Source organism: Furipterus horrens, unplaced genomic scaffold (assembly GCF_987537825.1).
Source record: "Furipterus horrens unplaced genomic scaffold, mFurHor1.1.pri manual_scaffold_8, whole genome shotgun sequence".
In the NCBI taxonomy this organism is placed as follows: Eukaryota; Metazoa; Chordata; class Mammalia; order Chiroptera; family Furipteridae; genus Furipterus; species Furipterus horrens.
This window is the reverse complement of record NW_028327178.1, coordinates 101,006,471-101,025,980: the sequence shown is the minus strand read 5'-3', so window position 1 is coordinate 101,025,980 and position 19,510 is coordinate 101,006,471. Positions and strand designations below refer to the sequence as shown.

At 49.0% G+C, this 19,510-nt stretch overlaps 1 protein-coding gene across 2 annotated transcripts in view; it reads left to right on the top strand.

The window, feature by feature from the left end:
* Window positions 1–19,510, top strand: part of SLC13A3 (solute carrier family 13 member 3) — a 60,601-nt gene continuing 41,091 nt past the window's right edge. For both annotated transcript variants that reach the window (XM_090286509.1, XM_090286508.1), the window contains exon 1: window positions 1–136. In XM_090286509.1, coding sequence (XP_090142635.1) covers window positions 26–136 — 111 coding nt within the window. In that variant the 5' untranslated portion in view covers window positions 1–25. The remainder of the gene's footprint in view (window positions 137–19,510) is intronic.

The following is a 19,510-nucleotide window of genomic DNA, read 5'->3' as shown; positions in this document are numbered from 1 at the left end:
GGCCCGCTCTCCCGCAACCGCACAGATGGCGGCGTTGGCGGCGGTGGCCAAGAAGCTGTGGAGCAGGCGGCGGCTGCTGGTACTGCTGGTCACGCCGCTGGCGCTGCTGCCGGTGGTCTTCGCCCTCCCGCTCAAGGTAACGCCCCCTCTGCCAGTGAGCCCCCAATCCCGCCTCCCGGGCAGCGCCGGCGGCCGGTGAGACGCTCTCTTCCTAAGCCTCAGTCCGAGACGGCGGACCAAGGAGGTCCTAACCCAGACAGGTTTCACCCGTCCCCCCTCTACCCGCTCCTCTTTATCTGCGACTGTGAACGCCCCCAACCGCTTCTCCCCTTTCCCAGCCGCTCCTTGGAGCCTGAGCCCCACTCAGCTTTCTGGATCTTCTCGCTTTTACAGGAATGATTTCTCTAACTTATAGCTTGGCTGCTGGGTTTGTGGCGCATTTCCCTTGGGAATCACAATGAACACACTTACTCAATGCCGAGCTGTGTGACTTGGGGCAAGTCACTTAACCTCTCTGGGGGAAACGATAGCGTCAATCCCTAGTGAATATTAAATGAGACAAGAGTCATGTCCCAAGTAAGCATAACGATGTGCTCTATCTTTTTACACTTTCTTTCTTTTTATTGTTGACACTATTACAGATGTCCCCATTTCCCCCCTTTGATCATCTCTACCCAGCCCCCCCGACCTGCCTTCTGTAAGTGTCTATGGGTTATGCAGACATGTCCTTTGGCTAATCCCTTCACCTCCTTTCATCCAGTACCCCCTCTGCCATCTCACCTCCCACAGCGGTCAGTCTGTTCCACGCTAAGTGAAACAAGCCAGTCAGAGAAAGACAAATGCCATATGATCTCACTTAGATGTGGAATCTAATGAACAAAATAAACTGATGAACAGAATAGAAGCATAACGATGTTTTAATGGCATCTACAATGGCGGTCCCATAAGATTATAATGGAGCTGAAAAATTCCTGTCGCCTCCGTGACAGGTAGCCATCCTGACTCAACAGAACACAGGCCAATTTTAACACTTACTAGGAGCCAGGTGCAGCGCTAAGCTTGGCCTTACATGCTTCATCTCATTTCATCCTTTTATTAAAGATGTTTTATTGTTCAATTACAGTTGACACACAATATTATGTTAGTTTCAGGTGTACAACCCAGTGATGAGACATTTATATAACTTATGAGGTGATCATCCCAATAAATCTGGTGCCCCTGTCCGTTTGTAGAGACACTGTAATAAACAAACCTACCGCGCTGCCGGTCCTATAAAAGCTCAAAGTGGGCGATGATATAGAGTCTGTAATACTTGACAGTAAACGACTCTGGTACTGGTTTATGCATTAACTGTTGTCAGCGTAGGAAACATTCAAACCTGTAGAGAATTTTTGTGAGTTTCTTTGAGCCAAACTGATGACAATTGCCGGGAAGCAAAATCTCAATGGATTGAGGTAGTGCTCTGGAGAATGGTAGTTTTAAAGTTTGTTTTATAGATTAGAATCAGAGGAGGAGATGTGAGGTGAAGGCAATACGAAAAGGCGAGAAGTTTACATGAAATTCATGGGTAGATTAAGGAGGTGGGAGAGAACAAAGCAGGGAAATCTCTGAGACTGGATGGAGATGGAGAGACAGATACTTCTGCATTGGTGGGCAAGGGGTAGTTAACGTGAAATTACGGCACATGGGATGGTATTCGAGGAACAAGATAACCTGAGGAGTCCTGTGGTCTCCTGCTCTGGTGGGAGATTGTGCCCTGTGGGGTCTGGGGAAAAGGGAGTCACTCTGACATCCCAAAGGCATGTCATTGTAGATGCAAAAAGACAATAGACAGACTCACTTGAGGCAAACACTGGGCTGCAGGCCCAGGACAAGACTCCCTGCCTCAACTCTCTTTCAATTAGGAAATTTTATGTTCAGATTGTCCCATGTGGTTACTTCTGGTCTCCGAGTTTGTAAGGCCCACCACGCAGGCCTCCCCTGAGTTTGTCTGGTTTAGGATGTGGCCCCTTTTTTGTCCACAGTGTACTATACTTTTTATTGTTATTTTAGGGTATACTCTTTCTACTTATAAAAGCAAGTTTTGCTATAAACAGTAAGCCGTGTTACGCCAGCAGGAGCTTCATGCCTCCCGTACGTATGATCTCTTGGTTGTATCATATTCTCACGTGCTTGATTTAAACTTGTGTGGTTCGGTATAGAAGCCTACTGTGCAGGTTTGTAGCCTGGGAGCAATAGGTCAGACCGTGTCGCCTAGGTGCGCAGTAGGCCAGACCAGCAGTTCCCAACCTTTTTGGCACCAGGGGCCAGTTTCTTGGAAGACAATTTTTCCACAGACCAGGGTGGAGGTGGGGGTTTTGGGATGATTTGAGAGCATTACATTCAAGCTCACCTCCTGCTCTGCGGCCCGATTCCTAACAGGCATGGACTGGTACTGGTTTGTGGCCCGGAGGTTGGGGACCCCTGGGACAGACCATCTCGGTTTGTGTAAGTGCACTCTGTGGTGTCCACAGGATGATGAAATTGCCAGAAGGTGTATTTTCTCCCGTCGTTAAGTGGCACATGACTGTATATGTAAATCTCTTAGAACTGAGCCTGGTATAGAGTACGTGCCTAATAATGCACTGGTGGGTCTTAATCCAGGTGCCTTGCATGACGGGGACAGCCAAGCTTAACAAACGCTTACTAGGAGCAAGGCACAGGGCTAAGCTTTGCCTTATGTGCTTCATCTCATTTGATCTTTTCTTTTATTAAAATTTTTTATTTTTCAATTATTGTTGACATACAATATTATATTTGTTTTGAGTGTACAACCCAGTGATGAAATATTTATATAACTTATAAAATGATCACCCCGATAAATCTGGTATCCATCTGACACCGTACAAGGTACATAGTTATTGCAATATTATTGACTATATTTCCTAAGCTATAGCCCATGAGTATTCTGTAACTACCAATTTATACTTCTTCATCCCTTTACCTTTTCAGTGCCCCTGACAGGGGGAGGATTATTTACCCCATTTTTCAGAGAAGAAAAGCGAGGCTCAGAGAGGTGCGGTGACTTGCTCAGAATCACACAGCAAGCAGCTGAGTGGGGGTTTGGTCCTTAGCTTGTCAGAATCCAGAACCTGAGCTGTTGCCAGACTCTCAAAGACAAGTCTTGAAGATCAAACACTGCAGACTGATGTCAAGAGTGTCAGATGAAAATCACCACCAATGGGGGCTGGAAGGAGATGGTACCGCAGGTCACTGTGGGGTCCCTCACCTGTGCCCGGTCCATCTGGGGCATCATGGAGGACACTAGGCTCACAAGACAAGGCTTCTATTTCCAGGAAGTTGCTTCCCCATCCCGCAATGAGCTATTAAGTGTTCATAAAAGTAAAAGTAACGAGAGGGTGTCATTTAGTGCATTACCCAGCACTTGCCAGTAGAGACCAGGGTAACTGGGACAGGTGTTCAGAGAGGACTGCCTGGAAGAAGGGATCTTCCTTGGGCTTAGGGAGTGGGGAGATGATATGAGTTGGTGCCGAGGAGATCCAGAGCTAATACACAAGCCAGTCCTTTTCTGTGGAATTACCCAGCTAGACTTTCCAATTATACTTTCTTTAGATGGAAAAATGCTAGAATAAGATTAGGTCACTTTTTCAAAAAGCATTCCATCCTAAGCCTCTTGCTGATCTCTGGATCTTGGACCAACCTCCTTTCTTCTAAGACTCTCACTTTCCTTGTCTGTAAAATGGGGTGGTCACCGTGCTGGTTTTGAGAACTGATTGAGAGAGGAAGTCACTTCCCATTGTGAAGCATCCCTGGTGGAAGGATAAGTGAGTCGAGGGAGCTCCAGGGAAGAAGAGATGAAACACACAGCGTCTCTCTCCACAGCAGAGGGTTCTGTAAGCTTCTCTCTCTGCTTTGCCCACTAGTGAAATCTGCAAACCCAGGGGCAGATCCAGGTATTATGGGGCCTGAAGTCCATAGTATTTGAGGGGCCCTGTTTAAGAAAAAGCATGCAGATTTACAAATGCACAATCAAGTATTGCGTTTGGGAAGGGAGTGTGAAGCTTAAGCTTCATTAGCTGTGCAGTGAAGCTTCCTTGTGAACCCCCACGTGCACAGGTAGCGGGAGTGCCTGTAACCCCCTGGGGTGGTGGAAGCCTGGTGAGCAAGGTGTTTTATTGAATACTTCACTCTTACTCCTGCCAGGCACCACGCTAAGAGCTTCGCAGGCATTGTCCTGTGTAATGTCCACATAACCAGGGAGGCAGCTGCCATTTGCATCCCTATTGAACGGGTGAGCAAATGGGAGCTCAGCAAGGTTAGGTGACTTGCTCAAGGTCACACAGCCTGTATAAGACCAGACGCAGGGTTTGTACTTCTAATCATTGCACTTTATACTCTTCCCTTAGTTATAAATGAATGAAAACTTCTCCTGGTTCCCTACAGATCCCTGGCAGAGACCCTCTGGTGGCCCCAGATGTCACTGCCTCTTTATGTGACTGACAAACCTATAGGGAGTCAAGTCTGGCTTCTTGGGAGATCTTAGCCTCCTTCAAAATCTCTATCAGCATACTCGAAGCCCCTCCTCCATATATACATATATATTTAGATATTAATAAATGATATATTTCTCAATCTAATGCACAGTGTGAATGAAAGCGCCCTGAGAGAAAAAAAAAAGAAAGCGCCCTGAGAGAAGGCTGAACAGAGCACATTACTGTTTTTATTGATCTGTGACATACATTTAAAACAAACAGAGTGGGTTTGTTAGGCAAACACAGCTTCAAGGCAATCTGTGTAATCTTAATCTCTTTTAACCCTGTGATAACTTTTCCAAACAAAGTCTGGTGGTTTGACAACACTATGCTGGCTGTGCAAATGTAGCCTCAAGGCAAGTGTCCTCACTGCTGGCCCTCACCGCTGACATCAGATCACCACTTCTAAGCCTCTCTCACAAAGAAATTCTGGAAGCACCAGATTGCATGGTACATATGGGTTCCCCAAAACTTTTGCAAAATTGTAGATATCAGATCAGAAGAGAGGTTTGGGCTGCTTGGGCATTTGCCCTTGGCTCCTCTTTGGTCTCTTTGGTTCTGGTTTTCCAGGTCACTGCTGCTCTGGGGTCCTAGGTGTCTGATTGGTTGAATGGGTTGGTTCTCACGCACCTGTCCCCTGGTGACAGGTGAGCTGGTCTTTGGGAAGGCAGGGGATAATCGAAGGGCAGATGGGTGGCAGGAAGAACAATCTTACATTATGTCTTCCTGGCTGGGAACTCTGTCAGGCAGCGGGATGAAAAGGAGTGGGGTGCACTTCTGGAATGCAGTGGTTGCCATTTCCAGCGCTACTGGGGACCCAGCTCTTGCTACAAAGAATGCTGGAGCCTTAGGACGTCAGGATGCTGCTGGGGGGACTGGCCTTGGGCAGCTCGTGGGGACAGACAACGCAACTAAAGCAGGCTTGCAAATCAGTGCCAGCCGCATGTGTTTGCAGAGAAGTATTGCCCCCTTTTCCACCTGCCACCAACTGAAAGCAAATCTAGCCGGACTAACCCTCTGGCCAGTTCTTACAGTGGGTACCTCTTGGTGACTCTTCCTAAGGATGTTCTGAGGAGGACGAGTTTGGGGGTGCTCCAGGCAGAAGGAAACTAGCAATACATAAATAAACATCCAGTGTTGGTTAATTCTGGCTCCATACAGCTACCTACAGCCTGCTTGAAGCTGAGGGCCAGAGACCTGCCCTTTCTTTGTTATAAAGGGAGGGAAATGATCAAGAGAGGTGTTAGAGGTAAGCTAGTATCAAACTAAGACTTTTTTTGGAGGGAAATTGAGGAAGGAATCAGAAAGGAAATAACCCTGATGGTCTTTGCTGTCCTGTAAGTGGTCCAAAGCCTTCCGGAGTTGGCCCCTTTCACCACAAGAAATATTGGACTCGCGGCCTGCATAAATATATGCCTTGTTTAGAGATTCTTGGGGTTGTCTGTCAGGCCTCTTTCTTGGTTTCTTGTCTGTAAAATGAGGGGGATACTTAGGTGACTGTTCCACCATGCCACTCGGTGGCTGATAAGTAAAGGAAATCCCCTGGCATGCGGTTGATCGAACAGTGGCTCACCAAAGATGTCCATGTCTTATTGGATGTGTGTATGTTACCTTACATGGAAAAGGGGACTTCGCACATATGATCAAGATAGGGATCTTGAGATGTGGAGATTATTCTGATTATCTGGGTGGACTCAACGTAATCACATGGTCTGTACAAGAGCGAGGCATGAAGGTCAGGGTCAGAAGGGAACGTGATGTGGGCCCATAGCCAAGGAAGGCAAGGAAAGGATCTCTTCTAGAGCCTCCAGAGGGAACCAACCCCAATAACATGCTGGCTTTAGCCCTGTGAGAATGATTTCAGGCTTCTGGCCTATGTAGCTATAAGAGAATAGCTTTGAGGTTTTTTGGTTCTTCGAACCTGCCAAGCTTGTCCCTGCTTCAGGGCCTTGGTGCGTGCTCTCTGCCTGGGATCATATTATCTCTGACTTTCCACAGCTGGATCCTTCTGGTCGTTCTTAAGAACGCTTGCCCTCCTTACCCAACAAAACTCTCTTTAAAACAGCATCCTGTGTTTATTTCCTTCATGGCATTCATCCCAAACCAAAATGATCATTATTTGTTCATCATCTGCCTCCCACCACTGGGCTGTGAGCAACTTAAGGGCAGGGCCCATGTCTGCTTTGTTCCCTGCAGCATCCCTGGTACCTAGGACAACATCTGACACATAGTAGGTATTCAGTAAATAAGTAAGTGAACTTGAACTTGAACCCAGCTAGCTCTGATTTCAGAAGACAGGCACTTTCTAGAACACCAGATTGCAGCCAATTTGTGAAAGATTTGAGCTGGAACCAGTGTTTCCAGCCCTTTCATTTTTCAGCTGGGAAGACTGAGGCCCAGAGGGGGTGAAGAGGGACTTTCGTAGCCCCCTGCAGCCAGGTGGTCCCCAAACCTTCATCTGTGCCTCCCACCACACTCTCCCCTCTGAGTTTGACCTGCCACCCCCACAGGCCCCATTGGCTTCGGAATGGCTCCTCTGAGGCCCTGCCAACTTTCCACTTTCTCAGAGTCCCTGCCAGGTGTGTAAACAGGCCAGCGAGCGTGATTCCCGGGATGCGGCAGGGACCAGGATTGTGTTTCCTGACCCGACTCAACAGGACAGTGCCCTCTGGACTGATGAGTAGCATTTTCTGACACCCCCTACACACTGAAGACACAAAATAAGACCCTAGATAGGCTCGACCTGGCTGGGGCCTGGAACAAGTCACACATGTGTGCCTGAATCACTTGCTCCAGCTGAGATCCATCAGGGACGAGACAGACAAAGCCACACTACCTTCTGGCAAGTCACTGCCCTCCCCCAACCTAGATGTCCTTACCTGCAAAGCGGGCATAATGAAACCTACGTGCTGGGAAGACTTGAAAGCGCCTGATGCAAAGTAGGTGCTCAATTTAAAAAATTGTGGCTGTGCTATCATCTGCAACATAGGATTACCAGGCTCTTGGCTCTGTCTACCTATCACTGAAAGTCACAGAGGGAAGGGCAGCCAATGGGAATGAACCTGTGCCAGAGGGAGTGGGGGTACTGATGCACAGAACAGAACTGTGGCCCCAGCTGGAAAAAGACATTGGAAAAGGGCTGGGGAGGCCAGCATGCCCCTGCCTGCCAGCCCACAGCTTCCCCCACCCAGTCCCTTTCGTTCTGCTCTCCCACGGGCATCCTCATTGGCAGTCTGGGCTAAAAAAGGAATTTGATTTTAACAGTATTAAGCTCCCCTACAGGAGCATGTTCATCCCTGGGAAGCTGCAGGAAGTGAATTTAAGTTTGTTGATGTCCTAGGCCATGTGCCTTATTCATGCCCTCTCCTCTGTTCCCCAAGAGGCCTTCTAAGAGCTATAGTTAATACCGCGCTAGCACTTAGTGTCAGGCATGGTTCGACCCACTTAGGATTTGCTTGCTGGCTCAGTTACGCTCACTGCAGCTCTGTGGGGCAGGTGCTAGTATTAGCCACATTCACAGATGAGGAAACTGAGGCACAGAGTGGTTTAGTGACTTGCCCAAGCTCCCAAGATTAAATGTGGCCGAGCCGGGATTCAAACCCTGGCATCGGAGCTCCAGAGTTTGTGCTCTTAGCCATGCTGTGCAACACAAGGGTGACGGACCCATTTTACAGGTGAGGAGGCTGAGACTCAGAGCGGCGAAGCCACATACTTGCCTAGCACCTCACAGCCATTGAATGAGTAGTGAGGCTCACATTCGAGCCTGGGCCTGCCTTGCTGAAAGCCTGCAGTCCATGGTTCAGTGGAGGCTGGATGGGGTGGGGGACAGCAAGGAAGGCTTCTCAGAGGAGAGACATGTCATTCTGACACTGTTTGAAAGTCTCAGAGAGCTCTCTGAAGACAGGAACTAACGTGGGTTGTTAAGTATGATGGATGAGAGTTTGAGTTTGGCTGCTTGGGTTCAAATCCTGGCTTTTTAATATGCTGTGTGACCTTAGGCCAGTCTCTGAACCTCTCTGTGCCTCCGTTTCCTCAACTGTAAGTGGGTATGATAATAATTGATGATGCTTATAAAGGGCTGAACAAATGTTGGCTGCCTTCCTTCATGGACAAGCCACCTACTGTGGGAAATGCTTGAAATCGGCGGTTCTGAAGCATTTTGCACCCCAGGGGACATGTGTCAATGTCTGGAGACATTTTTGATTGTCACAGTTGGCTGAGGGAGGTTCTACTGGCATCTAATGGGTAGAGGTTGGGACTGCTGCTAAACACCCTACAACGCACAGGATGGCCCCACGAAGAATTCTCAGGCCCCAGGTGTCAGTGGGGTCCAGGTTGCTTTGAGCCCCCAACAAGGCTTTGAGGCAGACATTTTCTGTCAAGGAACTGCAGGCCGGGGGAGGGTCATGCTTGCCTGTGGGCACACAGCCGGGCAGAAGGCCTCACAGAGTGGAGATGATTTGGAAAGGGAGGGCGTTCCAGGCAAGACAAACTGCCTCTAGCCTCCTGGCTCGACTCAGAGACTGACTTTGGGCTCCGCCAGACAGAGCTGACCGTCCCCTCTGCCCTCTGGGCTCTCAGTGGGAAGGAGCAGTGCCTGTCCCTTGCTCAGGAGAAGAAACAAGAGAAGCCCTTGTTCACTGCCACCCACCCATGGCCCGGTTGTCCCCTTGCTCTCACATGGGCTCGCCAGCACTTTTCTCTCAGGACAAGCTGGCTCTGGAGGTCTGCGGGTGAGGGAGGGAGGGACCAAAAATTCCTCCTGGTCCTCTTAACCATTCCCTGCCCCTTTCTGTTGCCCCCTTGGACTTCTCTGGGAAAGGCTGGGAAAGTGCTGCAAAGCGTTTTGCAGCGGAGTCCCCCCAAAACAAAGTGTAGGCACTTTACTGAGAAATGAGTCCTGGGAATGTGGCCTGCTTAGATCAGGGGGTGTCTAGGCCTGAGGGGAGCCTGGCAGGAGGCTAATGCCATACCCTGCCCTCAGCCCAGTTCCCACCTCTGACCTCCTGTTGGCGTGGGGTATAGGGACTGAGATCTGTTCTGAGAGGACTCTCTCACCCCCACTAAACTGGTCATCAACCTGGGAGATCTGGCTTCATTTTCTGCTCCTGGTCTTTTTCTGCTGAAGTCCAGGAAGAGAGGTCTGACCAGAATAACCTTGTGAGGGGAAGAGGGCAGCATTGTGAGCATATAAACTCTAGTACCAGACTTCCTGGATTCCAGTCTTGCTCTTCCACTTCCTGGCTGTGTGACCTTGGGCAAGTTACTTAACCTCTCTGTGCCTCCATTTCCTCCCCTATAATATGAGGACACTGATAGGACCTACCTCGTAGGGGTGTGGTGAAGATTGGCTCATATACCTAAAATACTTTGGGCTATGCCTGGTATATATATAACAGGTACTAGGTAAATATTTGCTGTTATTATTATTAGTAGTAGTAATATTGTTGCCTGCATACAAATAAACCCATGAATCCAGGGCTCTGGAAGGGCTTTATAGGGGATGATACTTGTCTCTGAGTCCTCTTGGCCTGCTCCCTTTGCTCACTGTGTGGTTTCTTGGACTCTCGGAGCCTCCCTTTCCTCCCCTATGAATTGGAATAAAGATCATTCCTAAGAGCTGCTGGAAAGATTAAATGAGATAGTGCTTGTTCAGAGGAAAATCACGATGCATGTTCCCTTGCCATTGTCATTCCTGGCCTGCAGCCTGGAGCCCCGGAGGCCTAAGAAGTGAGGGATGTGGGAACTGGAAGGCCAAGGGACTTGGAAACTCCACAGGTGAGGCCTCAGGAGCACGGGCCTGCATCCCTGTCACTCACTGGCCTCATCAGCTCCCAGGATGCCAGAGGCAGGGCCAGCGGGACCAGAGTGGGAGTGGGTTGCTGGGAAACAGTAGAGAATTAAAAATGTCAGGCAGGACAGACCCCCCGTGCCTGAGAGAAGTGAGACAGAGTGGTGGGCACCCAGGATGTGGCCTCAGCCATCCCAGGATGGATCCTGGCTTGGCCAAGGACTTGCTCTGTGCATGGGAGCAAAGCACTTCCCTTGCCAGCCTTGGTTTTCTCATCTGTCTCATGGGCCTGCCTACCTCATGGGGCTGTTGCGAGGAGCCAGGGAACCCAAGTGCTTTGTGAACAGTGACATGCCCTTCAAACAGAGGAGTAATAGGAATCTTGTCCATATGCTCCCCAGTGACCCCAGCACCTTGCACAAAGCAGGTGCTTAATAAATATTTCCAGAATGAATACAGAACCAAAATGGATATGTCTTCCATGTTTGCGCTAGGCACTGTCCACAAGTGTTAAAACCTTCAGTCAAAAAGCATTAATTAAGCTTCTGTGACACTCTGTTTACTCTTCTTGGGGGCCGTGGCAGTAAACTGAAGAGTCACAAGTCCTTACACTTATGGAGCTGGCCTTCCAGAAGGAGACTTTAAAACAAACACACAGATAAATAAGATCTAATGGTCTGTCTGTTGGTGGTAAGTGCCGTGGAGAATAAAAGAGAAGGGGGAGGGGCGGCAAGGATGGGGTGAAGCAATTTTAGAGTCAGGAAGGCTTCATGGGAAGGGACCCTTTGAACCGATACCTGAAGTAGATGACATTTCACCTGAAGAGGTCACTGAGGGAGCTCTAAGCATGCGTAAGGGAAGAGCACTTTACAAGTGCAAAGGTCCAGAAGTGGGAATGGACAGGTATTCCAGAAACATCAGAGCTCTTCCTGGGGCATTGTAAACCCTCCAGGAGCTCCTAGCTCATCTCCGGCCCTCTGATTGTGGGGCAGCTAAGTGCGAGCTCATAGATTCAGAGGCGGATCCCACCCCCGTGCCTGGAGGCTGGATTCCACTTCAACCAGAGAAAAGCCTCCACAGAGGTGGGAGGGGCTCTCAGAAGCTTGGGGAGGTGGAGAAGCCCTGAGTGGGGCTTTAATTGCACTGCTGGGAACTATGGCCCAGAGAGGGGAAGGAGCTGTCCAAGGTCACACAGTGAGTGACCTCTTTTTCTGAACAACTTGTTCTGTCTGCCTGGGGCTGAGCCAGGCTGCTGGGGGCTCCTGGGTCCGGTGTGGCTCCCACCCCTCATCCCCCCACCCCGCCTATCTGGCTCAGGAATGATTAGTGAGGCCTGGGGAGCTGTAGCATGTGAGCCACCCCAGGAACACTTTTAATGGATGACTCTGAGAATTTGAAGTTGTACTTGAACTTGTACATCCTCTGCTGATGAATCCAGGAAACTAACACTCTCCAGTCCAGAGGAGGGGTGGGAGGATAGGGGAGGCTGGCCTTGGAGGTCTCCTGGGACAAATCACATTCTCTACTTTCTCCTCTTGCCCCTCTTGCGTCTCGGGCCCGAATGGATACAGGTGGCCTCCAACTGCTTTCACAGAGTGTTTTGAGGGTAGGGGGGAGCCTGGCTGGAAATCAGAGACTGGATTTCGGAGTGGCCTCGATTTTCCTCGAGTCACCCTGGGCTAGTTTCTGGCTTACCCCTCCATTCCCCAGTCTCCTCCTCCAGAGTGGACACCCTAAAGTTAGCTCCGCTTAGCTTCAGGACCCAGGGGTGTGTGAAAGGGCCTGTAAAGTGCTTTTCTGTTGAGTGTCTGTCCTTTCATTTCCTTTAGTAGAACTTTCCAGACTGTGTGAGGAGCAAAAGTCACACTGTGTGTTAAAAGGCTTAGCCCAGCACCTGCACATAGTAAGTGCTCCCAGCTCTCTCAGGATGGCGTGATATGCATCCTAGTTTAGCAATGAGAACACGGAGGCTCAGAAGGGGCACCTGTCCGTTCAAAGCTTATGGCTTGGGAGTGGACTGGGGTTGGCACCCAGGACTATGTGACTCCGAGTGGCCTGTCACCTGATCCTCAGCTGGCCTCATTTAACTCCCTTTGTTCAAGTAGAGGCCTAATGCCTAGTTGCCTCATGGCCTCAGCAGAGACAGGGGTTTCTCTGAAGTCGCCTCATTTTGCCAGGCCGAGTCCTTTGCTGGGTCTTCTGTGTGTGTGCTCCAGACTCTTTCTCCTTTGGGGTCCACATTTGTGTGCCCTTGGACTCATCACCTTCGTCCCACATGGCAGACCTGAAGTGCCTTATGGATCACTGGGGTGAAACTCCTCATGTAAAGAGGGCAAGACAGCCTCAAAGTAATGGAGCCCATCCGTGGTAGGTAACATTCTAAATATATAACTTACTCTGCTGTGCCTGGCTCCCAGCACTTTACCTGCATTTAGTTATTTCATCCTCACAACAACTCTATGGGGTTGAAATTCTTATCAACATCCCCATTTTACAGATGAGGAAACTGAGGCACAGAATTAAGTCACTCGCCCTAGGAAGCAAGAGAGGCAGGATTTGAACGCAGGCGCTCTGGTTCTGGCTGCCAGGCGCGTTAACTCACAGGCTCCTCTGCTTCTCAGCATCGGGTCTAGGTTTCAGCCCCCATCTCCTGGCTCCCTGTCCACTGATCACAGCAGTTCCTGCTTCTCCAGCGCTGGCCGTCTTCCTGGCGCTGTACTACCGTGGTGACCCTGTGATGCCATCATTCCCCGATGACCTGTGAGCACACTGAGGCTCCCAGCAGGGAAGCTACCTGCCCAAGGTCACTAACACCAGTCATGGTGCCTGAGCCATGATGCATCAAGCCCTGGGTGACTCTGGAGGCTCAGGCCCTGGGCTGGGGCTGGGGAAGGGATACTGAGGTTTAAGGCACGGCTTCTGCCTTGCTAGAGTTCTAAGTTCAGGGCTTCCCACTGCCCAGCCCCTGGCCACTACTGGGAAACAGGCCTCTAGTGAGCAGCTGGTCCCAGTCCTGCTCCCCGAGGGGCCTGGCACAGAGTCACTGGTGCCTGCCGAGAGCCTGGGCACAGCCCAGTGCCCTGACCCCAATGCCTGCCGCTACCCATCAGGGAGCTGGGGGGAGGGAGAATGGCAGGGAGTGGGGGAGGGGGGTAAAGTTTCCCAGATCAGGGCTCAGGGAACAGACCAGTGCTCTTTCTGTCCTGAGTGAAGAGGGCAAACTGGGGGAATGAGGAGGAAGCTACCTTGTGTCTGCCTGGAAGTCCATTCCCCAGCTCAAAAATTAACCGCCTGACATGGCATTCTCTGTCCCCCCCCTCACCTCGCGTGTTTTTCCTGCAGACTTTAATCCCTGCGGCAATGGGCTGGCTAAGCCTGAGAAGCTGGGGTTTCTTTGGTAGGGGGTGGGTGGGGGGATTATAAGGCTTCCTGTAAGAAATGTCTGCGTTGGGTCAGCATGAATAGGGCTTCTCAGGGACCGTGAGGAGGACCTCCCTTTCTTGCTCCCAACCAGGGCCAGAATGAGGGTAAACCAGGTGAGGCACCCAGGCAGCAAAGTCCAAACTGGGCTCACTGTCTGGGTTGTGCACCAGCCTTACCCCAGTCTCAGCCCTGCAATCGACTCCTGCTTCCCGAGAAAGCTCAGGGCACAGTGGTCTTTCAAGGAAATAAGGTAAAACAAGTCCTTACCTCTGCCTTGCTGTGTGACCGAGGGCAGGCACTTTTCCTTTTCTGAGCAACCATTGTACGGAGGGCTAGATTAGACCACGATTTCTCAATGTCAGCACTATTGACATTAACGTTACTGGGAACGAATAATTCCCTGCTGTGGGGCTGTCCTGGGTACTGTGGCAAGTTCAGTAGCATTCCCGGGCTCTACCCACTAGATTCCCCACTCTAAGCAGGACAACCAAAAATGTCCCCAGACATTTTTGTCCCTGGGGGACAAAATCACTCCCTGCTGGGAATGATTAAATGATCTCAGATTCATTCTGGTTGTCATATTTTAAGATTTAAGAAGAGTATTTTTGAAGCCCAACTTTAAGAAATTGAACTTGAATTATTAATAATATAGTAACCTTCACATAAATTATTAATAATTTATCCAACACACCAATAGCTCATATTTATTGAGCATGGGTGTGTCCGTGGCTGGGTCAGTGGTTCTCTGATATTAAATAAATCACTCTCCGAGGTTCGTACTATTATTGTGTCCCTACGGCAAGTGGGGAAACTGAGGCTGCGGGCATTAGGTACCTGGCCCAGGATCACACCGCTAGTGTGTGGAAGGCTTATCTGATTTCAAAGCCCATGCCGTTTCTACTGTGCATGTTTATCATAGAAAGGTTAGAAAATACAGAGAAACGAGAGGGAATATAGTACTTCCTGAGGATAAAACTACTCGGTGGAAGGCACTTCTGGTCTAAGTTGGTAGAAACCATCCGCCTTTCCGAAGCAGTCAGAAGATAGCCACCAAAAGTCACAAAGGGAAAAGCGGATGTTATCTTCGACAAGAAAGGCAGACCACCCCTCACCCGGCCGTGTGTGTGAAGAGAAAGTGACAATGGCAATAGGATTTGGACCAAATGGCAGAAGGAAACCAAGAGCCTCTGTAGCTCCCAGGCAAGATACAAACTTCCCCAGAAGTACTTTTCAGGTCGATGAGCTCTTCCTAGTCCTGGCAAAGCCTGGAGAATACACAGGGGGAAGGGACAGTCACTGACACCACGTGTCAGTGCAGAGCTCAGGAGAACTGGATGAGGAGGCTCCAAGACCCTTGGCGAGAAGCAGGGTGTGGGAAGGCAGGTGGGAGACAGATGATGGATAATGATCAGCTAAATTGCTGTAATGGCCCTAATTTTCTCTCTCAGTCAAAGAGAGGTAAAAGCTCAGTCACGGAAGAACTGTGACATTCTTGGGTCTTCGCACTTAGTCTCCACAGTTTGCCTAACAGTTTAGGAGACACATTTCAGGGTAGTGCTGGTGACCGAGGATTCTGAGGTCACCAACAGCGTAGACGCTTAGACACCTGCTGGCCCAGCTTCCTCCCAGCCCCCCCCCCCCCCACTTTCCCTTAACAAAGAACTGGCCTGAAAGAGTGGCCCCAATCCTGTGATGAACAGTCACGAAAAGACAGTGTGAGAAACGAGAAGAAAGGGAACATCACATAAAAAAATAAAGACTAAATACTGAACAGCTGTGTTATGATATTGGAGAAACTACTGAACAGTTATTTCTCCACAAAATATCAAAAAAATTAAAGAAAGGATTTCAATGGGCTCCCCCTGTGATGTAGACCACCCCCTGCTCCGGAATATCATACCTGATTTGCAGATGAAGAAATGCAGGCTCAGAAGGTTCAGTGACTTGCCATAAAAATTCAATAGCAAAACCACTCTGCCCAGGCTTCCCGGCCCTGAGGTCTGAATTCTCTAGAGCAGCTCTGTCCAACAGAACTTTCTGTGATGATGGAAATGTCCTATATTCTCTGTCCAGAGTGGTAGGCCCAAGTCTCATGTGGCTGCTGAGCACTTGAACTGTGGCTCCCGTGGCTGAGAAACTGGGAATTCTAAATTTCATTTACGTGGAATGAATTTAAACTCAAATAGCCCCACGTGGCCTGACGCTGCTGCATTTAGACAGCTCAGCTTTAAAAATTTCTTTGGCACTCTTTTTCCTTCCATTTCAGCCCTCCCCGAGCCCCACTCACATCAAGTTCTCCCCAAATCTGGCCTCTGGGGTTGGCCTTTAAGATGGAGGCCAGGCCTTGGCCGGTGTGGTTCAGTTGGTTGGGGTGTTGTCCCTAAACTGAAGGGTCGTGGGCTTGGTCTCTGGTCAGGGCACAGCCTGGGCTGCAGGTTCAGTCCCTGGTCAGGGCACGTATGAGAGGCAACCAATTGATATTTCTGTCTCACATTGATGTTTCTCTCCCTCCCTTCCCCCTCTCTAAAATCAATAAGCATGTCCTCAGATGAGTATTTAAAAAGTAAAATAAAGCCCTGGCTGCTGTGGCTCAGTAGATTGAGCGTCAACCTGCGAGCCAAGTGTCACTGGTTCGATTCCCAGTCAGGGCACAGGTTGCACGTCAGGTCCCTAGTAGGGGGCAGAAGTGAGAGGCGACCACACCGTGATGTTTCTCTCCCTCTCTTTCTCCTTTCCCCTCTCTCTAAAAACAAACAAATAAACACCAAGAAAGAAATCTCAAGTATTTTTTTTAAAATGTTATTAAACATTAGTTAATTAAAAAAAAAATAAAAATAAAAACTAGAATGAAATAAAATAAACTAAGGCCCAGGCTTCAGGATCCTCCACCTCTGGAGGTTTCCGCTGAGTCATGCCAGCTTCTCATGGCCAAGGGGGTAGTGTGGGGAGTACAGAGATATTTCACTTGGAGCCAGGACTCCCCCTGCCCTGGGCCACCTTCTTGAAGTGGAACCTCTGGACAGAACAAAGTGGCCAGGAAGGAAGCAAAGTGCTGACTCTGATATGACCCAGAAAGTGAGCCTGCAGGATCAGACACTGCCCCCAACCTTTGAACTCCAGAAGTTAAAATTCAAAGGAACAGGGTCTAGAGATCTCGGGACTCTACCTTCTGCCCTCATCTACTGTCTGTCTCCAGGAGTTTGATTACCCTGAGTACCACATCTAAGTGGAATTGTACAATCTTCATCTTTTTGTGACTGGCTTACTTCACTTTGAAACTGTCTTCAAGGTTCATCCACTTTGTACTATGTGTCAGAACTTACCTCCTTTTTAAGGCTGAATAACATTCCCATGTGTGCGTGTATGTGTGTATGTGTGTATGTATCACTTTTTTTTTTTAATTTTCAGAGAGAGGGGAAGGGAGAGAAAAAGAGCGGGAGAGAAACATCAATGTGTGGTTGCCTCTCACATGCCCCAAACTGGGGACCTAGTCTGAAACCCAGGCATGTGCCCTGACTGGGAATCGAACCGGCAACCTTCTGTTTTGCAGGCCAACACTCAGTCCACTGAACCACACCAGCCAGGGCTCACATGTTTTTTTTTTTTTTCTTATTCATCTGTCAGTGGACACTGGCTTGCGCCCACATTTTAGCTTTTGTGCATAATGCTGCTAAAACCATGGGTGTAGACTTCTGACCAAGATGGAGGCCTAGACTGACACGCTCCATCTCCCTCCACAACTAAGAAGGAATACAACTACCACAAAACCAGCAATAACCAGAAGTTCCAGAAAATAAATGGAAGTCCAACATATGAAGTTATAAAGAAGTGGTGCTCGTCCGGACAGGTAGGAGGGGCAAAGCTGGGGAGGAGAGGTCAAGCTGTGCTGACAGCGGCAGCAGCAGTGATGGCAGCGGGATGGCGGTAAGCACAGACACCTGTATTTAAGGGGAGGTGAGAAGCACCTGGGGAGCACCCCCAGTTGCAGAACAGACCCGTCAGCTTCCGATTCCAAAGCCAGGGAAGGCAGACCCCCATTGCCTTGGACTGTGAGGCCGGGAGGGGGTGGAGGTGGAGGAGGAGGCTTCTGGTCTCTCAGCGGAGATTGAACAGCAGGAATCCATCTTAGACCCCCGCCCCCACAGAAAACGCCCAGTTGTGACGAGTGCACAGGGCTCCGCCCGCTATAGTATAGGAGGTGTGACAGCCCTTCCCAGGAAGCAAAGGGAAACACAAAACTGTCAGGATGGCACAGATCATGATAGAGATCCCAGTGAAGCAGCTGACCAGACACCAAATTTCTAATCTAACGAAGCAGCAGATAGGAAATCTTTCTGAGGCTCAGTTCAGAGCTTTGCTTATAAAAGTGCTTACAGACCTAACAGAAGATCTTAAACAAGACGGGGAAGGAATGAAGGCTAGTCCTGCTGAAATGAACAAAAGCACATATGAAACTAGCGGTGAGGGCAAGAAAACCAGGGATCAAATCAACAAATCAGAACATAGGGAAGGAACAAACAGTCAACCAGTGCATAAAGAGGAAACAAGAAATGAGAAAAATGAGGAGAAGCTCAGAAACTTATTGCACAGCTATAAGCAGGCCTACGTCCGAATCATAGGGTTGCCAGAAGGTTAAGAAGAAGAACTAGAAAAGGAAAAATTATGTGAAAAAATAATGAAGCAGCACTTCCCTAACCTGGGGAAGGAAATAGACTTACAGGTCCAGGAAGCACAGAGAGTTCCAAAAAAACTGGACCCAGGGAGAACCATGCCAAGACACATTATAATCAAAATGTCAACAGTTAAGGATAAAGAAAGAATCTTAAAAGCAGTAAGAGAGAAGAAGAGAATTACATACAAAGGGATCCCAATAAGACTGTCAGCTGATTTCTCAAAAGAAACTCTGCAGGCAAGAAGGGACTTGCAAGAAATATTCAAAGTAATAAAAAGTAAAAACCTACAGCCACGATTACTCTATCCAGTGAAGCTGTCATCCAGAATAGAAGGGCAGAGAAAGTGCTTCCAGGACAGAGTATAACTGAAGTTCATCAGATCCAAACCACTGTTATATGAAATGTTAAAGAGACTTGTTTAGGAGAAAGAGGATCAAAACTATGAACATTAAAATGAAAACTGTATCACAACAACCAACAACAGAAGCTAGGGAACCGAAACAAAGGCAAACTAAGTAGGCAACGAGAATGGGAAAATAATTATAGGTATGGGGAATATTTTGGGGGGAGGTGAGTGGGGAGGGGGAAGGGGGAAAGGGAGAGAGATGGTACAGGAATTAAGAAGCATAGTAGGAGGGAATGGAGTAGATAGGAAGATGCTGAGAAGAGCTATATGCGCAACCAATGGGCATGGACTAAGGGGGGGTACAGCTGGAGGGAGGGGGGTCACTGGGTGGAGGGGAACAAGGGGAAAAGAAATTGGGACAACTGTAACAGCATAATCAATAAAGCATATTAAAAACAAACAAACCATGGGTGTACAAACACTATGAGATCTTGCTTTCAATTCTTTGGGGTAGATACCCAGAAGGGGAAATGCTAGGTCATATAGTAATTCAAGTTCATTTCTTGAGGAGCCACCATACTGTTTTCCATAGGTGCTATACCGCGTTTATTCCTACCAACAGGACACAATAAAGTACTTGTCGTTACTACTCTTTATAGAGTGTGCACCAAGTGTCGGGCGTCGTGCCGCTTGCCGGGTAGTGATGGCAGCTGCTACTGGTGTCCCCTCCGCATCCGCACTGGCA